This window comes from Branchiostoma belcheri, unplaced genomic scaffold (genome assembly GCF_001625305.1).
Source record: "Branchiostoma belcheri isolate BF01 breed outbred unplaced genomic scaffold, Haploidv18h27 scaffold135, whole genome shotgun sequence".
Taxonomy (NCBI): Eukaryota; Metazoa; Chordata; class Leptocardii; order Amphioxiformes; family Branchiostomatidae; genus Branchiostoma; species Branchiostoma belcheri.
In genome coordinates, this window is record NW_017802769.1 from 332767 (window position 1) to 351699 (window position 18933).

The 18933-nt window shown below is 44.8% G+C and overlaps 2 protein-coding genes across 2 annotated transcripts; both read left to right on the forward strand.

Annotated features, from left to right (window-relative positions):
* The first annotated feature begins 1670 nt into the window (after positions 1 to 1670).
* Positions 1671 to 8100, forward strand: LOC109464251 (collagen alpha-5(IV) chain-like). The gene is made up of 2 exons (XM_019761186.1): positions 1671 to 1928; positions 6167 to 8100. The coding sequence occupies exons 1-2, from the start codon at positions 1718 to 1720 to the stop codon at positions 8098 to 8100; spliced, it is 2145 nt and encodes a 714-aa protein (XP_019616745.1). The 5' UTR covers positions 1671 to 1717.
* A 4681-nt stretch (positions 8101 to 12781) lies between these two features.
* Positions 12782 to 17672, forward strand: LOC109464252 (collagen alpha-1(VIII) chain-like). Its single transcript, XM_019761187.1, has 2 exons — positions 12782 to 12932; positions 16117 to 17672. Exons 1-2 carry the CDS (start codon positions 12782 to 12784, stop codon positions 17670 to 17672), a joined length of 1707 nt encoding a protein of 568 aa, XP_019616746.1.
* Positions 17673 to 18933: the final 1261 nt, after the last annotated feature.

Sequence of the window (18933 nt, forward strand, 5' to 3'; positions counted from 1 at the left end):
ACGGCCGATTTTTAATGAGTTCTCACTAAGTACTACGCATTTTGCTAGCTCCATGAATGTCGATATACATTGGGATAGTCTTGTTTTACCTTACTATGTAGATAAGTGAATTGAATATTGACATGGGGCTTTTGTTAATGCTATGCAGTTAGGGGGCACTGGTGTGTTTTTTTTCTTTAATTTGTAAAGGCGATTGGACATACCAGTAATCTTCAAGCATGGACCCTCTCTGGATACTGCCTGGCCAATTGATACTGTCTTTTACCATCCTGGGATCTACTTGGAGATTAGGACACACAGTCACATTCAGAAAGAGTTTTTCCCTATTTTTAAACAGTTCCTGACACTAACATGCCCGTAGCCAGGGATGGTTCGGAAGAACCCCCCCACACACACAAGGCTCAAAGGTCCATTTTTTGGTCCACTTTTTATCTAAAGGTCCAAGATTTTTCTTTAATTAAAGTCAAACCCTTCAGACATAGTTTTAGACATAGTTAAAGTTCTAGACAGCTACCTTTATCATGTAGACTTTAGTTATTTTATATTCTATTTCATTGTTCTTTTATGTTTTGTAATTTGTAATTAGCCTCCGGGCACGAATTTGCAATAAACTTTTCATTAAAAGATTAACTGATTCAGATTCGTGTCACCAGCGAGGCTGGAATCATAGGAAAACGGCTCACTTTGTCATTGAAAAAGGTAGCTCTGATTTTTTCTTTGAAATCCCCTAAAGCAGTGGGAAGAACCCCCCATTCAAAATCCGGGCATGGCTAAGTTTTGAGGACGGTTGGACACACAGTCACATTCGTCAGAATAAGACATATCGCTTCTGTCAGTAGCCAGCATGCCTGGCCACCGCTGTGCCCCTCCTGGGCGGCTGCCATACGCGACACCCGATCAGTGCAGACGTGCTCATCCTCTCACTTTGAACCTGACCTAGTAACACTGAGAGGTAATCGCCTTTTAATATCGAGACGGTACCGCGAACTGGCCCGCAGCTGATTCGTCGCAGCTAAGGCCACAGCAAGTCAATGTTATGGATGACATCAACTCGCGCATTGACTTTCGCCTGATGGGGGGGGGGGGAACAAGAATTTTTTTTGCCTTCTGACAGCGGTCAACATGCCGAAAATTAGCAAACTAGCATGTCTTGGAACGTAATAGCTAGAACGTAAATGACAGATAAATATGAAGATGGGAGACAAGACAAGGCTCTGATGTATTGTTTTGTCTGTCACTTTGATGCATTGAAATATTTCATTTCTTTAATATGTGATGTTGGCTGTGTATATGTGATGATTCCACTGAATCAAAACCATTGGTACAATGATTGAAAATTCTATTTTTCAAAGTTGTTTCAGTGACAAATGGATGTTGTAATAGTTGACAGTAAACTTAGCACAATATGTATCATTTCTTGATTAACCAGGTTTATGATATCAAAATTTGAACATGTAGGAATCTTGTTTCTTTGTTGGCCTGCCTTGTTTTTTCGCCCGCTCGCATTAGATTTGGAGATGTCATCCATAAAATTTACTTGCTGTAGCCTTTCGAACCTGACACGGACAAATGAATTCCAGCGGGCACGGAGAACCAAACCAGCATCCTACCACGTACACGCGCTCCAAGCACAAGCCAAATAACTCACTTGTGTGATCCAACTCCAAGGATATGTTGTTGCTCTGCCAAACCGAGTTGGAGCGTTTCACTGTATCCGATGACACATATTCAGTCTCACTGTGTTGTGACAATGGCCGAAAACGTGGCAAAGTTGGCACTGATGTATGTCGCTTTGTTTTCCCTTCTCTGTTGTCGGTGGGTCGTTTTGGCATCACGTGAAGTTGCGGAGGAGGGAACGTGCTCCAAGTCATGCACAAACATCACTGTGGTGGCTGAACCTGGGACCAAGGGGGACGTTGGTCCAAAAGGTAGGGTTAAGTTTTTTTGGCTATGTCATATCGGTTGATGGCTTCACTATAGTCTCTACCAGACTAACTACGCTGGCTATATGTAGGAGAATATTTGCCGGGGGAGTTTGGCCGCCTTGTAGGGTTTGACTACGCCGCGCAGGGAACGAAACTACTAGTACCTCCCCGCGGCCGGACTCCCTTGGCCAATTTGATTCTCTTTTTTGCCGAATTCTACGATCCGTATTCCCGTAGAAAGGCCTGGTGGAGGCTAGCTTCACTACCCCTTTCACTAGTCTCCACCAGACTTCTTTTGCAGACTGAATAAATCGTAGAAATCAGCCTAAAAAGGTATTAATTGTACTCTCCAAGCAGAGGTTGATAGTGGAAGATTGTTTGCTTTTTATATATGGTGGTAGCGACAAAAAACGGGCCATATATAAAAAGCAAACGATCTTCAACCATCAACCTCTGCTTGGAGAGTAATTAATTGACCAGAAAATGTAGCCGGCCATCGACGATCCAACTTTCGTGCAGGCCAATCATTGGATCGTCGATGGCCGGCGCTTCTCTTGTCAACTAATACCCTTTTTAGTCCGATTTCTACGATTTATTCAGCCTGCAAAAGAAGCCTGGTGTAGACTACCGTTTCCCGTCGTTGAAAACTCAAAGCGGCGTAGTTTCATCGTACGAGGCGGTTGATAGCCCTCGCCTCCTCTCTAGCGATCTACTACTCTCCAAGCAGAGGTTGTGGGGAAATGATCTTTAGCTTTTTATATATGGCTGTTGACAAAAACAAGTTGTTGTTTTTTTTTGTCGCTACCCCCCACCAACCTTCTCTGGCTAATGGATACTGCCTGGCCAATTTGATACTGTCTTTTTTGCCAGCGAAATGGATCTGCTTGGAGATTAGCGATCCACGGTTAAGTTTCTCAGCTGGTTAACGTTCCAAAGTCGACACGACGATTTCAGCTGCATACAAAGTTGTTGTCTTTTTAATGTAACGAAGACAGTTCCGTTATCACGATGTTTGTAGAAAAGACACCTGTGAACGATAGTTGCCGGTGAATTCGAAAAAATGGAAGATTTGTTGTGAAATGGCAGAAGACAAGTGACAGAATCATATTTCTACACTGTCTGTCATTTTGCTTGAAGGTGTGCATCGCTAGCCTCTAGCAGGCTTCGGGAGGCCAAATAGACAGATAACATGCAAGGGGAGTTACTCGCTGCTGGGAGAGAACATTTTACCGCACCCGAAAAATATTCTCTCCCAGCAGAAAAACTCCCCTGGCATGTTATGTCTCTATTTGGCCCATTTCTACTCTTTCCAGCCGCCTGCCGAAGCCTGCTAGAGGCTAGTGCATCGCCACTGCACTGAATGTCCTGAAAATTCAGGCTGCATCCCCACCGAGCGGACAGCGTCTCTAGAACGGCGAAAATTTGCGTTTCCTTGCAAGTGAGGAATCACAGACGATGCTTCAAAAGATCTCGGTAACCGGCAACAGAAGCGTTGCATTTGTACCATTGACATGCCGTACACCTGCTATTCGTTAACATTCGTCTGTAACAGAAAGCTCTAAATACGGACATTGAACCGTAGGACGAGATGTAGACCAAACTAGATAAGTAACATTTGCAAAGCAAATGCATAATATTTACCTTCGGACATGGTCTGCCCTGTTAATTCTTACTCAAACACATTCACATACATTTACTACGAGTATATGGTGACAGGAGTAGAGCAGACCATGAAATTGCAACATTATGTAACCCAACACCAGTCACCATGGTGACAGACGTCAACAAATCATGTCATTGGCCAGGTCAGAGGTTAGTGTTTGGAACAGAAGAGGAGGAAGAAACTGAGTAAAAACAATATGTTTTCCTTCGGTAAACATAATAAGCTAAACCAGGATTGGAGGCGTCCGATCTATAGCCATGGTACCATCCTAGTTTTTTCATATGCCAACATGTAATCACAAGACGTGGTGACGGCACACTCAAGTTTTTTTCAACTTATATTAATGCCGCCACCAACACAGGGGACAATACAATACTCATTTTCACCTGAGCTAAGTGAGAAAAGTCGTGTAAAGTGCCTTTCCCAAGGGCACAAGATCGGTGACATGTGAGGACTCGAACCCGGGACCTCTTGGTTCCGAGTCGAGCACTCCGCCACACGACCCCACCTATTTGTATACTGGGGCTCCTACACTCGCTCCCTAAAATATTTTAGAAAGTGTGTATGGAAGCCCCGGTATACATAAAGGAACGCACCCAGGCTACCCAATTTTCATCTGTAAGGCCATGTTGATTTGATTACAAAAATGTACGAGTATATGGATGACATCCTGTGGGAACCCCAAACTGACGCGAGCGTGCGAATAAAAAAAAGTTTGGCAAAAAAAGTTTCCTTAATTTTCATTATGAAATCTATGTGGTCATAAAGGTTGAACAAATGACTTAACACACAGACTTCATTTTCATTTCTTTACATTTTCTTCTTTTCCTGAATTGATTTCGGCATTCTATGTCTATGACATTAGCATCGTTTTCCAATACTTCTTTTGTAACAAACGACATATATTCGTTTCGCTCATTTTGTACGATTAACAGTATGGTCGAAAACCTTTTTTTTGGAAATGTACGAAAATTCATGCTCGCATGGATGTCCAAATTCCTTGTTCGAAATCTTTTTACAGTGACAGTTTCTTTCCCCGTACGGCCAAACTTTGGAATTCCCTCCCTGACAAGTGTTTCCCACCAACCTACAATCTACAGGCTTTCAAGTCAAACGTTCACCGCCATCTCTTGACATAGCCATGTTTCTCTCATATGTCTAGTTCAATGCCGAGAAGTGGTCGTATAGGCCTTGCATTGAACCACTCCGTTACAAAAATGTCATCCATATAATCAAATCAACATGGCCTAAGGATGAATCGAGAACGACCAGGAACTTGCCAAATGTATCAAATTGCTGCATTCTTTGATATGATAGACCCACTGTCACATACTAGTACAAATGATCATCTAGGGTTCAGTGTCAACGTCATGACGGTTATCTTTGAACGACAGAGGTCATTGACCACTGTGACCTTCCTTCTCACAGAATTCCTCAGAACTGAACCCACAGGTCACAGTGCGCATACCCCCGAATTCTTTGGAAACAGTTCACGCCCCAATGTGCCAAAGTCGTCTCCAAAATTAGCAAACGTAATTATAACGTCTTGAAATAGTTTTTTGGGGGAAAAGTTAGGAAGTTTTAGGTTACAAAAAGTTACATTATTACCAGTTATTCAAAGGCAACTTTCAAATACGTCGTGTGCAAGGTATGTTAGGTATAACAATCCCCCTCGAAGACTGCTCAACACCAAAATAGTTTTCGTGACTATTTATAGAAAAGAAAGCGACCATGACCAAGCGATATCGGCTAGTTAGGCCATGTTGATTTGATTGTGTGGATGACATCCGCGCGCGCATGAATTTTCGGCCGTTTACAACAACAAAAAGTTTTCAACCACACTGCAAATCGTACAAAACAATAGCAAAATAAGCAAATATATACCATAAGTTGAACAAAAAGATTGGAAGACGATACCAATGTCGTAGAATGACAAAATCAAAAAAGACGGAGATGTAAAGAAATGAATTTGAAGAGTAGATTATTCGCTATACCATGTATATGGCATACTCTGTGTCATTTGTTCAACCTTTATGTCCACGTAGATTTCATAATGAACGCAACTTTTTTTGGCAAAACTTTTTTTATTCGCACGCTGGCATCAGTTTTGGGGTTCCCAGAGGATGTCATCCATATAATCAAATCCTTATGGATCTTCGCAGTCTGTTCCATGCGCGGCTCTAAAGTTTCTTCAGTAAATCCGGCTACAAATATTCGTCTGCCACTGGTGTTTTTTCTCAGTTCAATGACATGTGACCATAGTCTTACTCGTGACTTTCTTTTTGCAATTCTCCCTGTACTTACTCCCAACCTACAACGCCAGAAAAAGGGGAGAGACCGCCAGCAATGTCCTAACAGTGTTAGAACAAAACTTCGGTATTTCCTCAGTCTGTAGAGTGCGCAAGCAGTTTGTGTTCAGTGTTGTGTTTTGCAACATTGACGTATAGAGCATAAGTAGTTATGTGCACAGTATGTCTGAATATTTGTATATTTGTAAACTCGACACAATTCTGTCATGTCGATTTCTTATAATAAATTGAAATCAAAATATATTTTTCATCTTTTTTGTTGACCTCAGGTGAGCCTGGTCCCCGCGGGACACGTGGTGTGAGGGGCGAGCGCGGCAGGATGGGTCTGGTGGGAGGGGTCGGACCTCCAGGCCCGCCGGGAAGAACCGGCACCGCCGGGCGGCCTGGCGAGAAGGGAGACCCGGGCCCGCCCGGGCAGAAGGGCGTGGAGGGCGACCAGGGACCGCCAGGGGGGTACGGCGCGACCGGTGCACCTGGTAGCCAGGGACAGCCAGGTGCGCAGGGACCACCTGGTCAGAATGGAATTAAAGGAGCGCCAGGTGATTTGGGTTCACCTGGTGAGAAAGGTGAGAAAGGAGAGCTCGGTGTTCAGGGTTTGCCCGGATGGCCTGGAACTAAAGGAGCCACGGGGACACCTGGAACACCTGGGAAAACGGGAGAGGACGGAGCACAAGGCTTACCTGGACCGCCAGGTGCTTCAGTTGCGGGCATACCTGGACAGAAAGGGAGCAAAGGAGAACCAGGACAAGCAAACGCAAAGGCGTTGTCCTTTCTGACGCCAGGCCCACCTGGCTCCACAGGACTCCCCGGGGAAAAGGGAAACAAAGGTGACACGGGACAAACAGGTGCCAACGGTTCACCTGGACCACCTGGGCCGGCAGGTGTCAGAGGACTACCTGGGTGGAAGGGAGACCAAGGTGACCCTGGGCAGACAGGTGCACCTGGTTCACCTGGCGAGAAGGGTAGCAAAGGTGAGACCGGAAAAACGGGACCAAGTGGACTGTCGTTTGCAGCAGGCCCACCTGGTCTGAGGGGCTTACCTGGAGAAAAGGGGAGTAAAGGTACACCTGGTAATCCAGGTGTTAACGGAGTACCTGGTGCGCCAGGGAAGTCAGGTGTGGGCTTACGCGGTGAGAAGGGTGCGAAAGGTGAGCCAGGAGAAGCAGGTGGATCGGGATCACCTGCACTGACAGCTGTAAAGGGCGACAAAGGAGAGCCAGGTGAAATCAGCGCGAGGATGTTGTCTTTTCTCCAGTCCGAGTCGGCTGGACACAGGGCGACACCTGGAGGGAAAGGAGAGAAGGGCTCACCTGGCAAACCAGGTGCGGGAGGATCACCTGGTCTCCCCGGACAGCCAGGTGTGCAGGGCCGGCCAGGTGTCGGCTCGCCGGGGAAGAAGGGTGCTAAAGGTGACCCCGGGAGAAAGGGAGAGGCAGGTAGAACAGGTGCACGCGGCACGAAGGGGCTTGCAGGTGCGCGGGGGCCACCTGGGGAGAAAGGTAGCAAAGGACACCAAGGGAAGACAGGTTATCCCGGGTTACCTGGTCTAACAGGTGAGGAAGGAAAGCCGGGATACAAAGGTGATACAGGTAGGCCAGGGCCGCCAGGTGAGCCAGGAACGCCAGGTTTGAGAGGAGCATCCGTGAAAGGAGACAAGGGTGACAGGGGCAGACCAGGTGAAACAGGTGCACCAGGTGTAAATGGGCACCCGGGACAGAAGGGAGACAAGGGCGACGCAGGTAAACCGTGTGAGTCGTCCTGTACAGGTGTACCTGTCCAATCCGGCCGGCGGGGGGATGCACCCATCGTGGCGTTCTCCGCCACTTTGAGAGTTCGGATCCTGAACGCCCCCGAGAACACTATAGTTACGTTCGACATCGTCCACACGAACGAGGGAAACGCTTACGACGAGAAAACGGGGAAGTTCACGCCGCGCGTTGGCGGGCTGTACATGTTCACCTTCACCGGCATGACCACCAGCGTGAAGGGCTCCGCCTACTGGAGCCGGCTGAAGAAGAACGGCGAGTCGATAGTCAGTCTGTACGACAAGTCCAACGGCGACCACCTGTCGAGTAGCAACAGCGCCATCTTGCGGCTGCAGCCTGGGGACGAGGTGTGGGTGGAGCTGGACGGGAGGTCCTCCATGTGGAGCGACCCTGGAGGTTACGTCTCGTTCTCAGGGTACTTGATCCACCATATATGAAACGAGGAAATAATGTTGGACTTTGACGTAAAATTCTAATAGATTAACCACGCCAGCTAAGGCCACAGCAAGTAAATTTTATGGATAACATCCTCCCCCCCCCCCCGATCCACAGACTCCAAATCTAATGCGAGTGGGCGAAAAAAAACAAGACGGGCCGAAAAAACAACGTTCTTACATTTTAAAATTTTGATTCAATCATTGTACGAAATCAAAATGGTTTTGATTCAGTCGGAACATCACATATACTCAGCCAGCATCACATATCATTGCATCAAAGTAAGAAACAAAACATTAAATCAGACCCTTTTCTTGTCTCCTCTCTTCATAGTTATCTGCCATCCACCTTCTGGCATGGCAACTGGCATGACATCTTTGCCCATTTTCGGCATGTTGACCACTGTCAGAAGGCAGCAAAATTTCTTGCTTTTTTCCCCAAAATCAGGCGAAAATTAATGCGCGCGCTGATGTCATCCATTAAAATTACTTGCTGTGGCTTAAGTTCCTTTTTTGTGTATGTTGTGTACGTTTAAGTGGACAACACTGCATCTGGTTTTATGTTTAACTTGAAAAGGGTTCAACTAATTGTTTTTTCTATCAATTTGTAAAGTTCTCTTGTCAATACTTTTTACAAATCATGTGGTGTTTGTTACAAGCGAAGTGGATTGTGTTGTTAGGGAATGAAGACCATATGTGCTTGAAATAGAAGGTAGAAGCAGAAAAACTATTGTTTTATTGAAGACGCGATCAGAAAAGGTGTCTATTTTTTTATCAAGCCCAATATGATGAAGCCTAATGCATACATGAGACCGGATATACAAGTTTATCTTACATTTAATATTATATAGCCAGCTGCAGAAGACCTGACCAATCAGAAGTCATTTCTATCATTACTATATAAACTACAATCAACGACAAAGTGGACTTCATCTTCTACTTTGTTTGAGCTACAAAATTTACAAAATTAGCAAAAATAATGAGCAGACAGTGCAATTTTGCGGAATACAGTACAATCGTATTAGTACTAGTATACAGTGTAATTAAACGGAATACAGTGCAATCGTATTAGTATACAGTGCAATTTTACTAGTATACAGTGTAGTAAAATTGCACTGTATACTAATACGATTGCACTGTATTCCGTAAAATTGAACTGTATACTAATAAATAAGATTGCACTGTATTCCGTAAAAGTGCACTGTATTCCGTAAAAGTGCACTGTATTCCGTAAAATTGCACTGTATTCCGTAAAATTACACTGTATTCCGTAAAATTGCACTGTATTCCGTAAAATTACACTGTATTCCGTAAAATTGCACTGCATTCCGTAAAATTGCACTGTATACTCTGGCACCCCTGTAGTCGGGTCATTAAACCTTAAGTAACCGGTTGTACGTGGACTTGGCGCCCGCTCAAGAGCGGCAGCTGTGAGGGTATCAGGAGGTCCCCGGACCACATGCGGAGTTTATTAGTTTTGCCACCAGCCCTTACTATTGGAATTCTTACGATGAACACAAATCTCTACGTGTATCTTTCCGTAAATAGTCACCCATGGTGTGGTACGGTGTTGCTAGTATGAAAAACCAACATCTGTCCGTCCGTTTATCTTGTCCTGCTTAGCCTCCTTCGCGCTCCTTTGTTGGAGCGCGAAACCTATATTTTAAAATTTTGACTCAATTTCATTGTACAAATGGTTTTGATTCAGTAGGAACATCACATATACACAGCCAACATCACATATCACTGCATCAAAGTAAAAAAGAAACCATTAAATCAGAGCCCTTTCTTGTCTCCCCTCTTCGTGGTTATCTGCCATCCACCTCCCGGCATAGCATTTGCTCATTTTAGGCATGTTGACCACTGTCAGAAGGCAACACAATTTATTGTTTTTTTTTCCAAAATCAGGCGAAAATTAATGCGCGCGCTGATGTCATCCATAAAAATTACTTGCCTTAGCAAGATTTATGGTGATTTTAAAAAATGAACTGGCTAATCTAGGTTATCATGTGAATAATTTCGGTACTGAACGATTTTTGCGAATAGAAACTTAGAGATGAGAAAAGTTGTACCTCTATAATATTGCATCCTGTGGACGTCATGTAATGTGCAAGTATACACTCCGGGCACTAGTATCTGTATCTGTATAGCCGGTATAACCGCCTTCGGCGTAACACACCAGCTTAACAGTGTTTATTATGAAATAAAGACTAAGCTTTAACTTCTAACACTTAGATTACAGAATTGGGACTTACCCCAAATTTTCGGTTGACTCCATCAAACTTGTTCACGGAATGTAGTAGCGGGTCATACTTGCCAGATAACTTGTGTCGCCCCCCGTCTCTGTTCAATTCTGTAATCTAAGTGTTGGAAGTTAAAGCTTAGTCTTTATTTCATAATGACTTGTACCAACACAGATGAACTTTCATGCTAAGCTTAACAGTGTGTTATAAATGTAAATGATGTATGTAAACACTAAACAAGGATTTCTGGAATATATATAGTTGCGAATTATGAACGAATATATTTGTGTCATTTTCTTCTTTTCTGTGAAAAATCATGATTTAGTACAGGTCATTTTGCCAGGCTTTATGGAGGCTTTTTTCCAGGCATTTTGCCACTCTATAGCGTCATGAGCTAAGCATAGGACTTGTCAACAATGGCTGATCTAGTACAAGCAGATGCCAGGATAGAAAAATTGTTAGAGTCAGTGGCTATCGACAGGATCATCCTGTCAATAACAGAAAATTTCGCATTATTGACAGGACCATCCTGTCAATAAGTGCATTATTGACATCCTGTCAATAGTGCATTTTTTTGTACTGTCAACAGCCTCAGCCAAAAATCCTGACAATGCTCCATTTCTATCTCAACCTTCAATTGTAGAAGTACTGAAAGAGTAACCCAAGCGGATTGTGGGAGAACTGCAAGGGACAATGCTTAGCCTCCGTAGCAGGCTTATAGTACTGGGGGTTTGGTGGTCTTCGGCTGTTTTCTGATCAGCCCAGATCTAAAAAACGGGGATAATTCAGCCAGGCCGGCTATGTTGTCTATATGCAATCAGAAAATAGCACATAAAAGCTCCCAAAGACCATGAAGACCCCCTAAAACCCCAGTTTTTGGCACGCTATGGAGGCAATACTCAGGTTTGCCTATGAACATGAACAGCATAGCCGGTCGGGAACGGCCAAGAGCACGTACAGCTCTTGGAATGAGTACAAAAACATATCTAGTTTAGTGACCCTTCTCAGCGACAACTAACAAGGAGATTACTGATGGGGGAAGCATTCAACCTATAACCTCCTTGCGTTGAAGCCAAAAGAAAAATGCGAAGTTCACATGTGGGACGTAACAATGCTATTATTGTATTCGTTTGACTATTTTGATTCGTAATACAAAAAGACAGTCATGTACAATCAAGCATCAATTGTTCTGAATAGTTTACGTGACTCCCAAACATGCTAATACTCCCTAATAGTAATTTGTTTTATCTATTTATTCATTTTGGACGTCCCAACTACTAAGTACCTAATACCAGCCCAGAAGAGAACAAGAAATAGCCATGCCTTCAAGTACCAGAGTTATCAACCAAGGATTGAGGTGTTCAAGAATTCATTCTTTCCTAGAACTATCGCAGAGTGGAACTCGCTGTTACCAAGTACAGTAGGGTCATTGTCATTAGATAGCTATAAACAATGTTTAGAGTTAGATGTTCAAGGGTTAGGTGTAACAAGTCGATCGGTGTAATGTAGCTAGCTGCCGCCGCGCCGCGTGCCCGCGAAGCTGGTGTGTTACGCCGAAAGGCGGTTATACCGGCTATACAGATACAGATACAGTTTTGGCTGTCCAACTAGCACGTAGCTATTATCAAGGGCTAATCTTGGGCCTAATACGAGACGGGGGTGCGTCGGCCCCTTTCTGGGTGATTTGTAGTGAATCATTAACTTCGGTGACTGTAGAATTTGGGTCATGGTACACCGGGGCAGGCCTCTATACTCTTTTTCGAAAAGTTTGATAGGTTCTTTAACATGCGTGGGGTGTGGCTTTCCCCAAACAAGGGACCTCCATTTAGCATCGAATCAGAGGGGCGTCCCTAACCGAATCTAGGTACTCATTTCCACCTGATGAAGTAAGGGGAGTCGTGTATGTTGAATGTCGTGCCCTCGGGAAAGTGTCCTTCCCAAGAAAGTGCATCTGAGAAGAAAGTGCCTTTGACAAGGGCATGTCATCGTGGCATGTCCGGGGATCGAACCCGGGACCTCTTGGTTAATTCCGTGCACGCACGCACGCTTTGACCATTGCTGGAGAGAATCTATACCGTTGGTTCCATCTTCTCGGGGTGCCAACACACTGAGGGTGTTCTATGTTTGAAATTCAGGCACAGCGGCGGGTGTGAATATGTTCCCGTGGCGCAGCATGAACAGCGATGACAACTTGTCCAATGCCTTCGCAAAATTGATGTGTTATTCCCACAAGTTCACTTCCATCTGGTTACAATCTTTGGAACCGAAGACTCTGTGTTTATAGCTCGGGCTCTCCGCAGAAGAAGTCGCTTCTGATACAAACAAATGCGTGCCAGACATAGCGCACGCCGCAGGGAAAAAGGTTTATGTGGCCCGGAAAATGTTTTTTTTCTTCCCAAGGACAAGTTGAGCGCCTAGCGTAACCCGCTCCGCTCGTCAAAATGGCCAGGCTAATGACGATAGAACTCGTTGTGATACTTTATCTTCTCGGTTGCGTAGTTTTGGCGGAAGAGGAGGGGACTTGTTCCAAACCGTGTACCAACATTACCGTGGTGGCCTCGCCTGGACAGAAGGGGGACATGGGGCTAAGAGGTAAGGAATGGCCATTTTCTTACCCAACTGCCTTTCCTATGGTCTTTCTTCAGTAGAAATATCTCGAAACAAATTCGACTCAGTCTTACTGTTTCTGGCGTGATTTTGTAACAATTCGTAGTTCTGTTCAGAAGTACGCGGATATTTACGGATTTGTAAACGAAGCGTAAAGATATAAAATATGTTTACGTCGTATTTAAGCACACTGAAAGGAGGACGAAAAGGCGGATTTTGCCTTTCAGCAGTCTGTACGAAGTCGTAAAGTCTACTAAAATATTTTCTCACATTTGATACTACTTTACATATTGCGGAAAGTTTGCTAAAATGTCTGTCACTGTGACGCCTTATATTTTCTTCGTACTTTCATAATTTCATCCTCCACTGCACACAGAAAAGACATCAAACCCAACAATAACATATAAAAAGTAGCATTGGTAGCAATATTAATTATCATTTCTACTGTTTATTATTTTATCATGTTCTTGCAATTAGCCCTCGGGCATGGATTTGCAATAAATTTTATATAATTTTTTCGCCTGCTAAAAACCATACGTACTAAATGTCTCAAAGCTACTGAAATGAGTGCTGCTTTTCAGCTTAGTTTTAACTGACTAGATATACTATCCGATACTGGAGACGGTGGTTCCTTGACCCTTAGGCCACAGCAAGTACATTTTATGGATGACATCCTCCGCAGACTCCAATTCTAATGCGAGCGGGCGAAAAAAACAAGGCGGGCCGAAAAATACAAGGTTCCTATATTTTAAAATGTTGACTCAATCATTGTACAAATGATTTTGATTCAGTGGGAACATCACATATACACAGCCAGCATCACATATATCACTGCATCAAAGTAGGAAACAAAACATTAAATCAGAGCCTTTTCTTGTCTCCGGCATGGCAACAGATATCTTTGCCCATTTTCGGCATGTTGACCACTGTCAGAAGGCAACAAAATTTCTTTTTTTTTCTTCCCAAAATCAAGCGAAAATTAATGCGCGCGCTGATGTCATCCATGAAAATTACTTGCTGTGGCCTTACGGAGTACATATACGCGCCACAGTGTCAAAAACAGGCGGGACGGATTATCTTAAAAACTAGGTTGTAAGGTGGGATTAAAGGGATCAAAGGGATCAGGGTGACTTGAGTCGTGTATGATAAGATACATAAATACACGCCCTGCCATGGATTGACGATTCGGGATAGAAGAACTGTCGGTATAAAAGTCTGAAATACTTCAAGCTACGACCTACAAGCCATAACATGTGACACCATAAAGTGGTGTATATTTATTCTGTGGTTTAACACAGTTGAATAGGAGTTCGCGGGGTCAGGGAAGCATTGGGACGGGGTTTAATCATTCCGTGTTGTACATGGTGCATCTGAGGACAATTGAATGAAAGACCTTTATTGTACGTTTGTGCTCTAACAAGCTAAGTACAGGTCATGAATAGCCAAGGAAAAGGATACTGCAATGACACTTAAGGCCATGTTGATTTGATTATATGGATGACATCCTCCGGGAGCCCCAAAACTGATGTGCGCGTGCGAATAAAAAAAAGTTTTGCAAAAAAAAAAGTTCTTTTCATTATGAAATCTACGTGGTCATGAGGGTTGAGCAAATGGCACAGAATATGGTTTGGCGAATAATCTAGTCTTCAAGTTCATTTCTTTACAAGTTCGTCTTTTTTCGTTTGATTTTGGCATTCTACGACATTGGTATAGTTTTTATTAATTTTTTTTTGTAACTTATGGTATATTTTTGCTCATTTTGCAACTGTTTTATACGATTTACAGTATGGTTGAAAACTTTTTTTTGAAACGGCCGAAAATTCATGCGCGCGCGGATGTCATCCATATAATCAAATCAACATGGCCTAAACTATACATACTAATGTGATCTACTATTTACATATAAAGCTTTAATTGCAAATTCATGCCCGAGGGCTAATTGCATGAACAGAAGAAACATTTGGTATAAAAACAGACAATTAGTACACATAGAACAACTGATAACTAGTAAGAAACTACTAGTAAAAACTACTGGGTTTGACTTCTTTTTTGAAGACAAAGGATCCCACTTTTTCTGTAATTTGTGGGTTTTCGGTCTAACATCTTGAACTTCTTCTCGCTTCTTGACGCAGTTATAGATGTACGAGCATATAGAACTAATGATACATGGTTTGTAAAGTTTCATAAGAAATATTAATCTAATTATTAGCTGCATTATCACTGATGAAATTCATGTACCTGCACAAACCTTCCATTCTGTGGCACCCCAAAAAGGCCGAAATGTCGTAACAATCCTTCAACTGTAACGTTGTTTAAAGTTAAAACTTTTGGTCCAACACAAAAATTCCCTCACCTAGAGCTTTCGACCAGTCACTCTGGTCTTCCTCAGTAGACTGACCCAGTGAGACTTGTCACGTGGCTTTTTTTAAGTGTGACGTCAACACTGGGACAAAGGTATTTGGTAGACGATGTCGGCCCCCGTCGCGGTAAAGTTAAGGGTGGTGGGCCCTGATGTAAATAGCCTCCTTCACCCCTGTCAGGAAATAGTCTTGTTCAGTGTCCAAAATCCTTACAGTGTCAAGTGAAACAAAGGTCCTTGTAATGTTGTCTTCATGAAGTTCACGTAATGTTATACTAGTAGCACGCTGTCTCGTTAAAGGGCAATGATAGGCATATGGTTTAAACTCATTTAGCGTCCGCCAGGAGTGTCCTGGAAGACGTGGAAACTCGTGAAACGATTGGATAAAATGAGAGGCTTGATGGACATTTCCTTTGATAACACTAGAGTAGGGTAACACAGAGTTAATTGATTCGATTACTGAGATACCACTGTAAATCCTGTGCCCTTGGGAAAGGCACTTAACAAGACTTTCCTCACTTCGCTCAGGTAAAAAAATGAGTAAGTGTATTGTCCCCTGTTTTGTGGCGGCATTAATATAAGTTGAAAAGACTTGAGTGTGTCCCCACCACGTCTTGTGATTACATGTTAGAATATTTAAAAAATAATAATTGAGACAAACTACACAGAGTCGTAGAGAGTGCGGCGAAAAGTTGGAAAATAACAGAACACCATCGTGGTGAAATGGCGAGCTACGATGCAGTATCGTTCGGCCTAGACTTTTTGAAGTTATCAATTTTGTTTGTTTACATGTTTGTTTGCTTGTTGCAGGGGAGCCCGGAGCGCTAGGGCGTCTTGGCGTGAAGGGAGAGAAGGGGGACCGCGGCAGTATGGGACTGGTGGGCCCGATAGGCATTCCAGGTGCTCCGGGAAAACCAGGTGCTGTCGGCGCGCCAGGTGAGAGGGGACAGAAGGGATCGCACGGTGTACACGGACCACCTGGCCGGAAAGGTGTTCCAGGTGACTCAGGTGATCCAGGTGTGAGGGGATTCCCTGGAGCGAGAGGCCCTCCAGGTGAGAAAGGGTCACCTGGATGGATGGGTCTCCCAGGTAGACCGGGCGCGAGAGGGAGCAAAGGCGGCCCGGGTCAGCCAGGTGCGCCGGGACAGGCAGGTGTGCAGGGCCCGCCAGGTGCGGGCTCACCTGGAGTGAAGGGACAGAAGGGGGAACCAGGAGGAATGGCTAACAGAACGTCGTCACTTGTCACACCGGGACCGCCTGGCTCGAGAGGACTACCCGGAGAAAAGGGGGATAAAGGCACGCATGGAACAGCAGGTGCGCCCGGGCCACCTGGTACCCCAGGGCGGGCAGGTGCGGGCGTGCCTGGGCAGAAGGGCGATGAGGGGAGAATCGGCGCCACAGGAGTACCTGGAGAGAAGGGCGAGAAAGGAGGGCAGGGAGGGACTGGTCGTCCCGGGCTACCCGGTCAGAGGGGTACGGCAGGGGAGAAGGGAGACAAAGGCGAACCTGCGGAGGTTACGGTAACCAGGGTACGTGGTCTGCCGGGCGAGAACGGCCTGCCTGGAGAGAAAGGACAGAAGGGCGATGCCGGGAGACAGGGCCCGCCTGGTGAAGCAGTCTACACAACCGTGGACGGATCGTCGTACGTTCTGCAAGGACCGCCAGGGTCTAGGGGGGTGCCGGGAGACAAGGGGGAGAAGGGCGACAGGGGGTTCCCTGGTGAAAGGGGGTTTGAGGGCGGGCAGGGAATACCTGGTTACCCGGGCTCACCTGGTCCTGAAGGTATGCCAGGTATGAAAGGAACGAAAGGTGATCCAGGAAAACCAGGTAAAACAGGTGCACCAGGTGAATACGGCCAGCCAGGTGGGCAGGGAGAGACGGGTTTCAAAGGTGACAGGGGCGAACCGGGGAAGTCTTGCAGCTGTGGCGGCGTGTTGAGTCTGCACAACCGGCTGGCTGATCTGCCGTTCGTGGCGTTCTCCGCCGCCCTGTCCAACCGGATCCTCAACGCCCTGGAGAACACCATCGTGACTTACAACATCGTCCACGTCAACGTGGGGAGGGCGTACGACATGGAAACCGGGAAGTTCGCGCCCGCCATCCCGGGGTACTACATGTTCACGTTCTCCGGGATGACCACCAGCGTGAAGGGCTCCGCCTACTGGAGCAGGCTGATGCTGAACGGGGAGCCCGTCATCAGCCTGTACGACAAGTCGCTAGGAGAACACCTCTCCAGCAGTAACAGCGCCATCTTGTTACTGAAGCCTGGGGACGAGGTTTGGGTGGAGCTGGACGCGCGGTCCTCCATGTGGGGAGACTACACGGGTTACGTCACGTTCTCAGGGTACCTCATACACAACGTATAAATCTAAACCACGGACCAGTCGGTATCTTTCGTACACACAATGTGAAGGCAGCCGTATAGCACCAAACAACAAGCTTGTGGAATACGGACACGTTATCATTTCATAAAAGATATGCTACCCACTGCCCAATGATAATGTAGATCACTGTAAAGAGATGAACATGAAGAATAACTTTATTGCACGACAATTGCACATGGCACAATGTATGGCAAATATTACAAACAAGTAACATATGTTATCATGAAAGTTCATCTGTGTTGGTAGTAGTTACATGTTTCAAGTTAAAACTTTTGTTCCAACACAAAAAATTCTCTCACCTAGAGCTTTCGACCAGTCACTCTGGTCTTCCTCAGTAAACGTCACACTTCAAAGAAGCCACGTGGCAAGCTTCACTGGGTCAGTCTACTGAGGTAGACCAGAGTGACTGGTCGAAAGCTCTAGGTGAGAGAATTTTTTGTGTTGGAACAAAAGTTTTACTTGAAACAAGTAAAATATGTGTTGAATAAGACCTAATGTAGAATAAAACCTAACACATCCTAATTACCCAAACAATAAGGGCTAGCACAAGTCTTTGTTAAAGTGTTGGGCTAATCACGAGTTTTGGTATTTTTTCTAATATGTAATATGCCCTAATATGTACAACAATGCACCACTGCAAACGACAATGTTTAGGATTTATCCTTATCATTTTAAGAAATGAGAAAAACATATTAGACGGGACATCTCTATTCTCCACCATTGACACATTGAAACGATTATTATCCTAACCTATGTCAAGACTGAGAAACAACAAGATTTGGGTGTCATTAAGCACTTATCTGTGTAATGATTGTTGAAAATTTATAAATCATTTTAGAAAATGAGAAAAACATATTAGACGGGACATCTCTATTCTCCACCATTGACACATTGAAACGATTATTAGTCTAACCTATGTCAAGACTGAGAAACAACAAGATTTGGGTGTCATTAAGCACTTATCTGTGTAATGATTTCCAGTCTCGGAAGATGAGATTTTGCGAGAGATTTCGACGAACGGTTTTCGACTGACGGACTTGGAAGAGGGCCTGCAAGCCCTTTTTCGTAAGGCGTAATCAGGCCGTTTTAGACTTCGTAATTCGTAGGCAGCCTCCGCAAAAATCAACGTAATTCGTAATTGGACATTAGCCGCAAATCGTAAAGTCGTAATCAGCTCTGAGACTTTAACGTAATTCGTAATAGGCGGCGAAAATTTTACGTAATTCGTAATCACTACCCCCCC

Bases quoted from the DNA above. Each gene is read 5' to 3' on its own strand.
- LOC109464251 (XM_019761186.1), top strand. From the start codon at position 1,718: ATGACACATATTCAGTCTCACTGTGTTGTGACAATGGCCGAAAACGTG. The intron at 1,929-6,166 runs GTAGGGTTAAGT...TGTTGACCTCAG, and splicing joins GGGGGACGTTGGTCCAAAAG to GTGAGCCTGGTCCCCGCGGG.
- LOC109464252 (XM_019761187.1), top strand. From the start codon at position 12,782: ATGGCCAGGCTAATGACGATAGAACTCGTTGTGATACTTTATCTTCTC. The intron at 12,933-16,116 runs GTAAGGAATGGC...TGCTTGTTGCAG, and splicing joins GGGGGACATGGGGCTAAGAG to GGGAGCCCGGAGCGCTAGGG.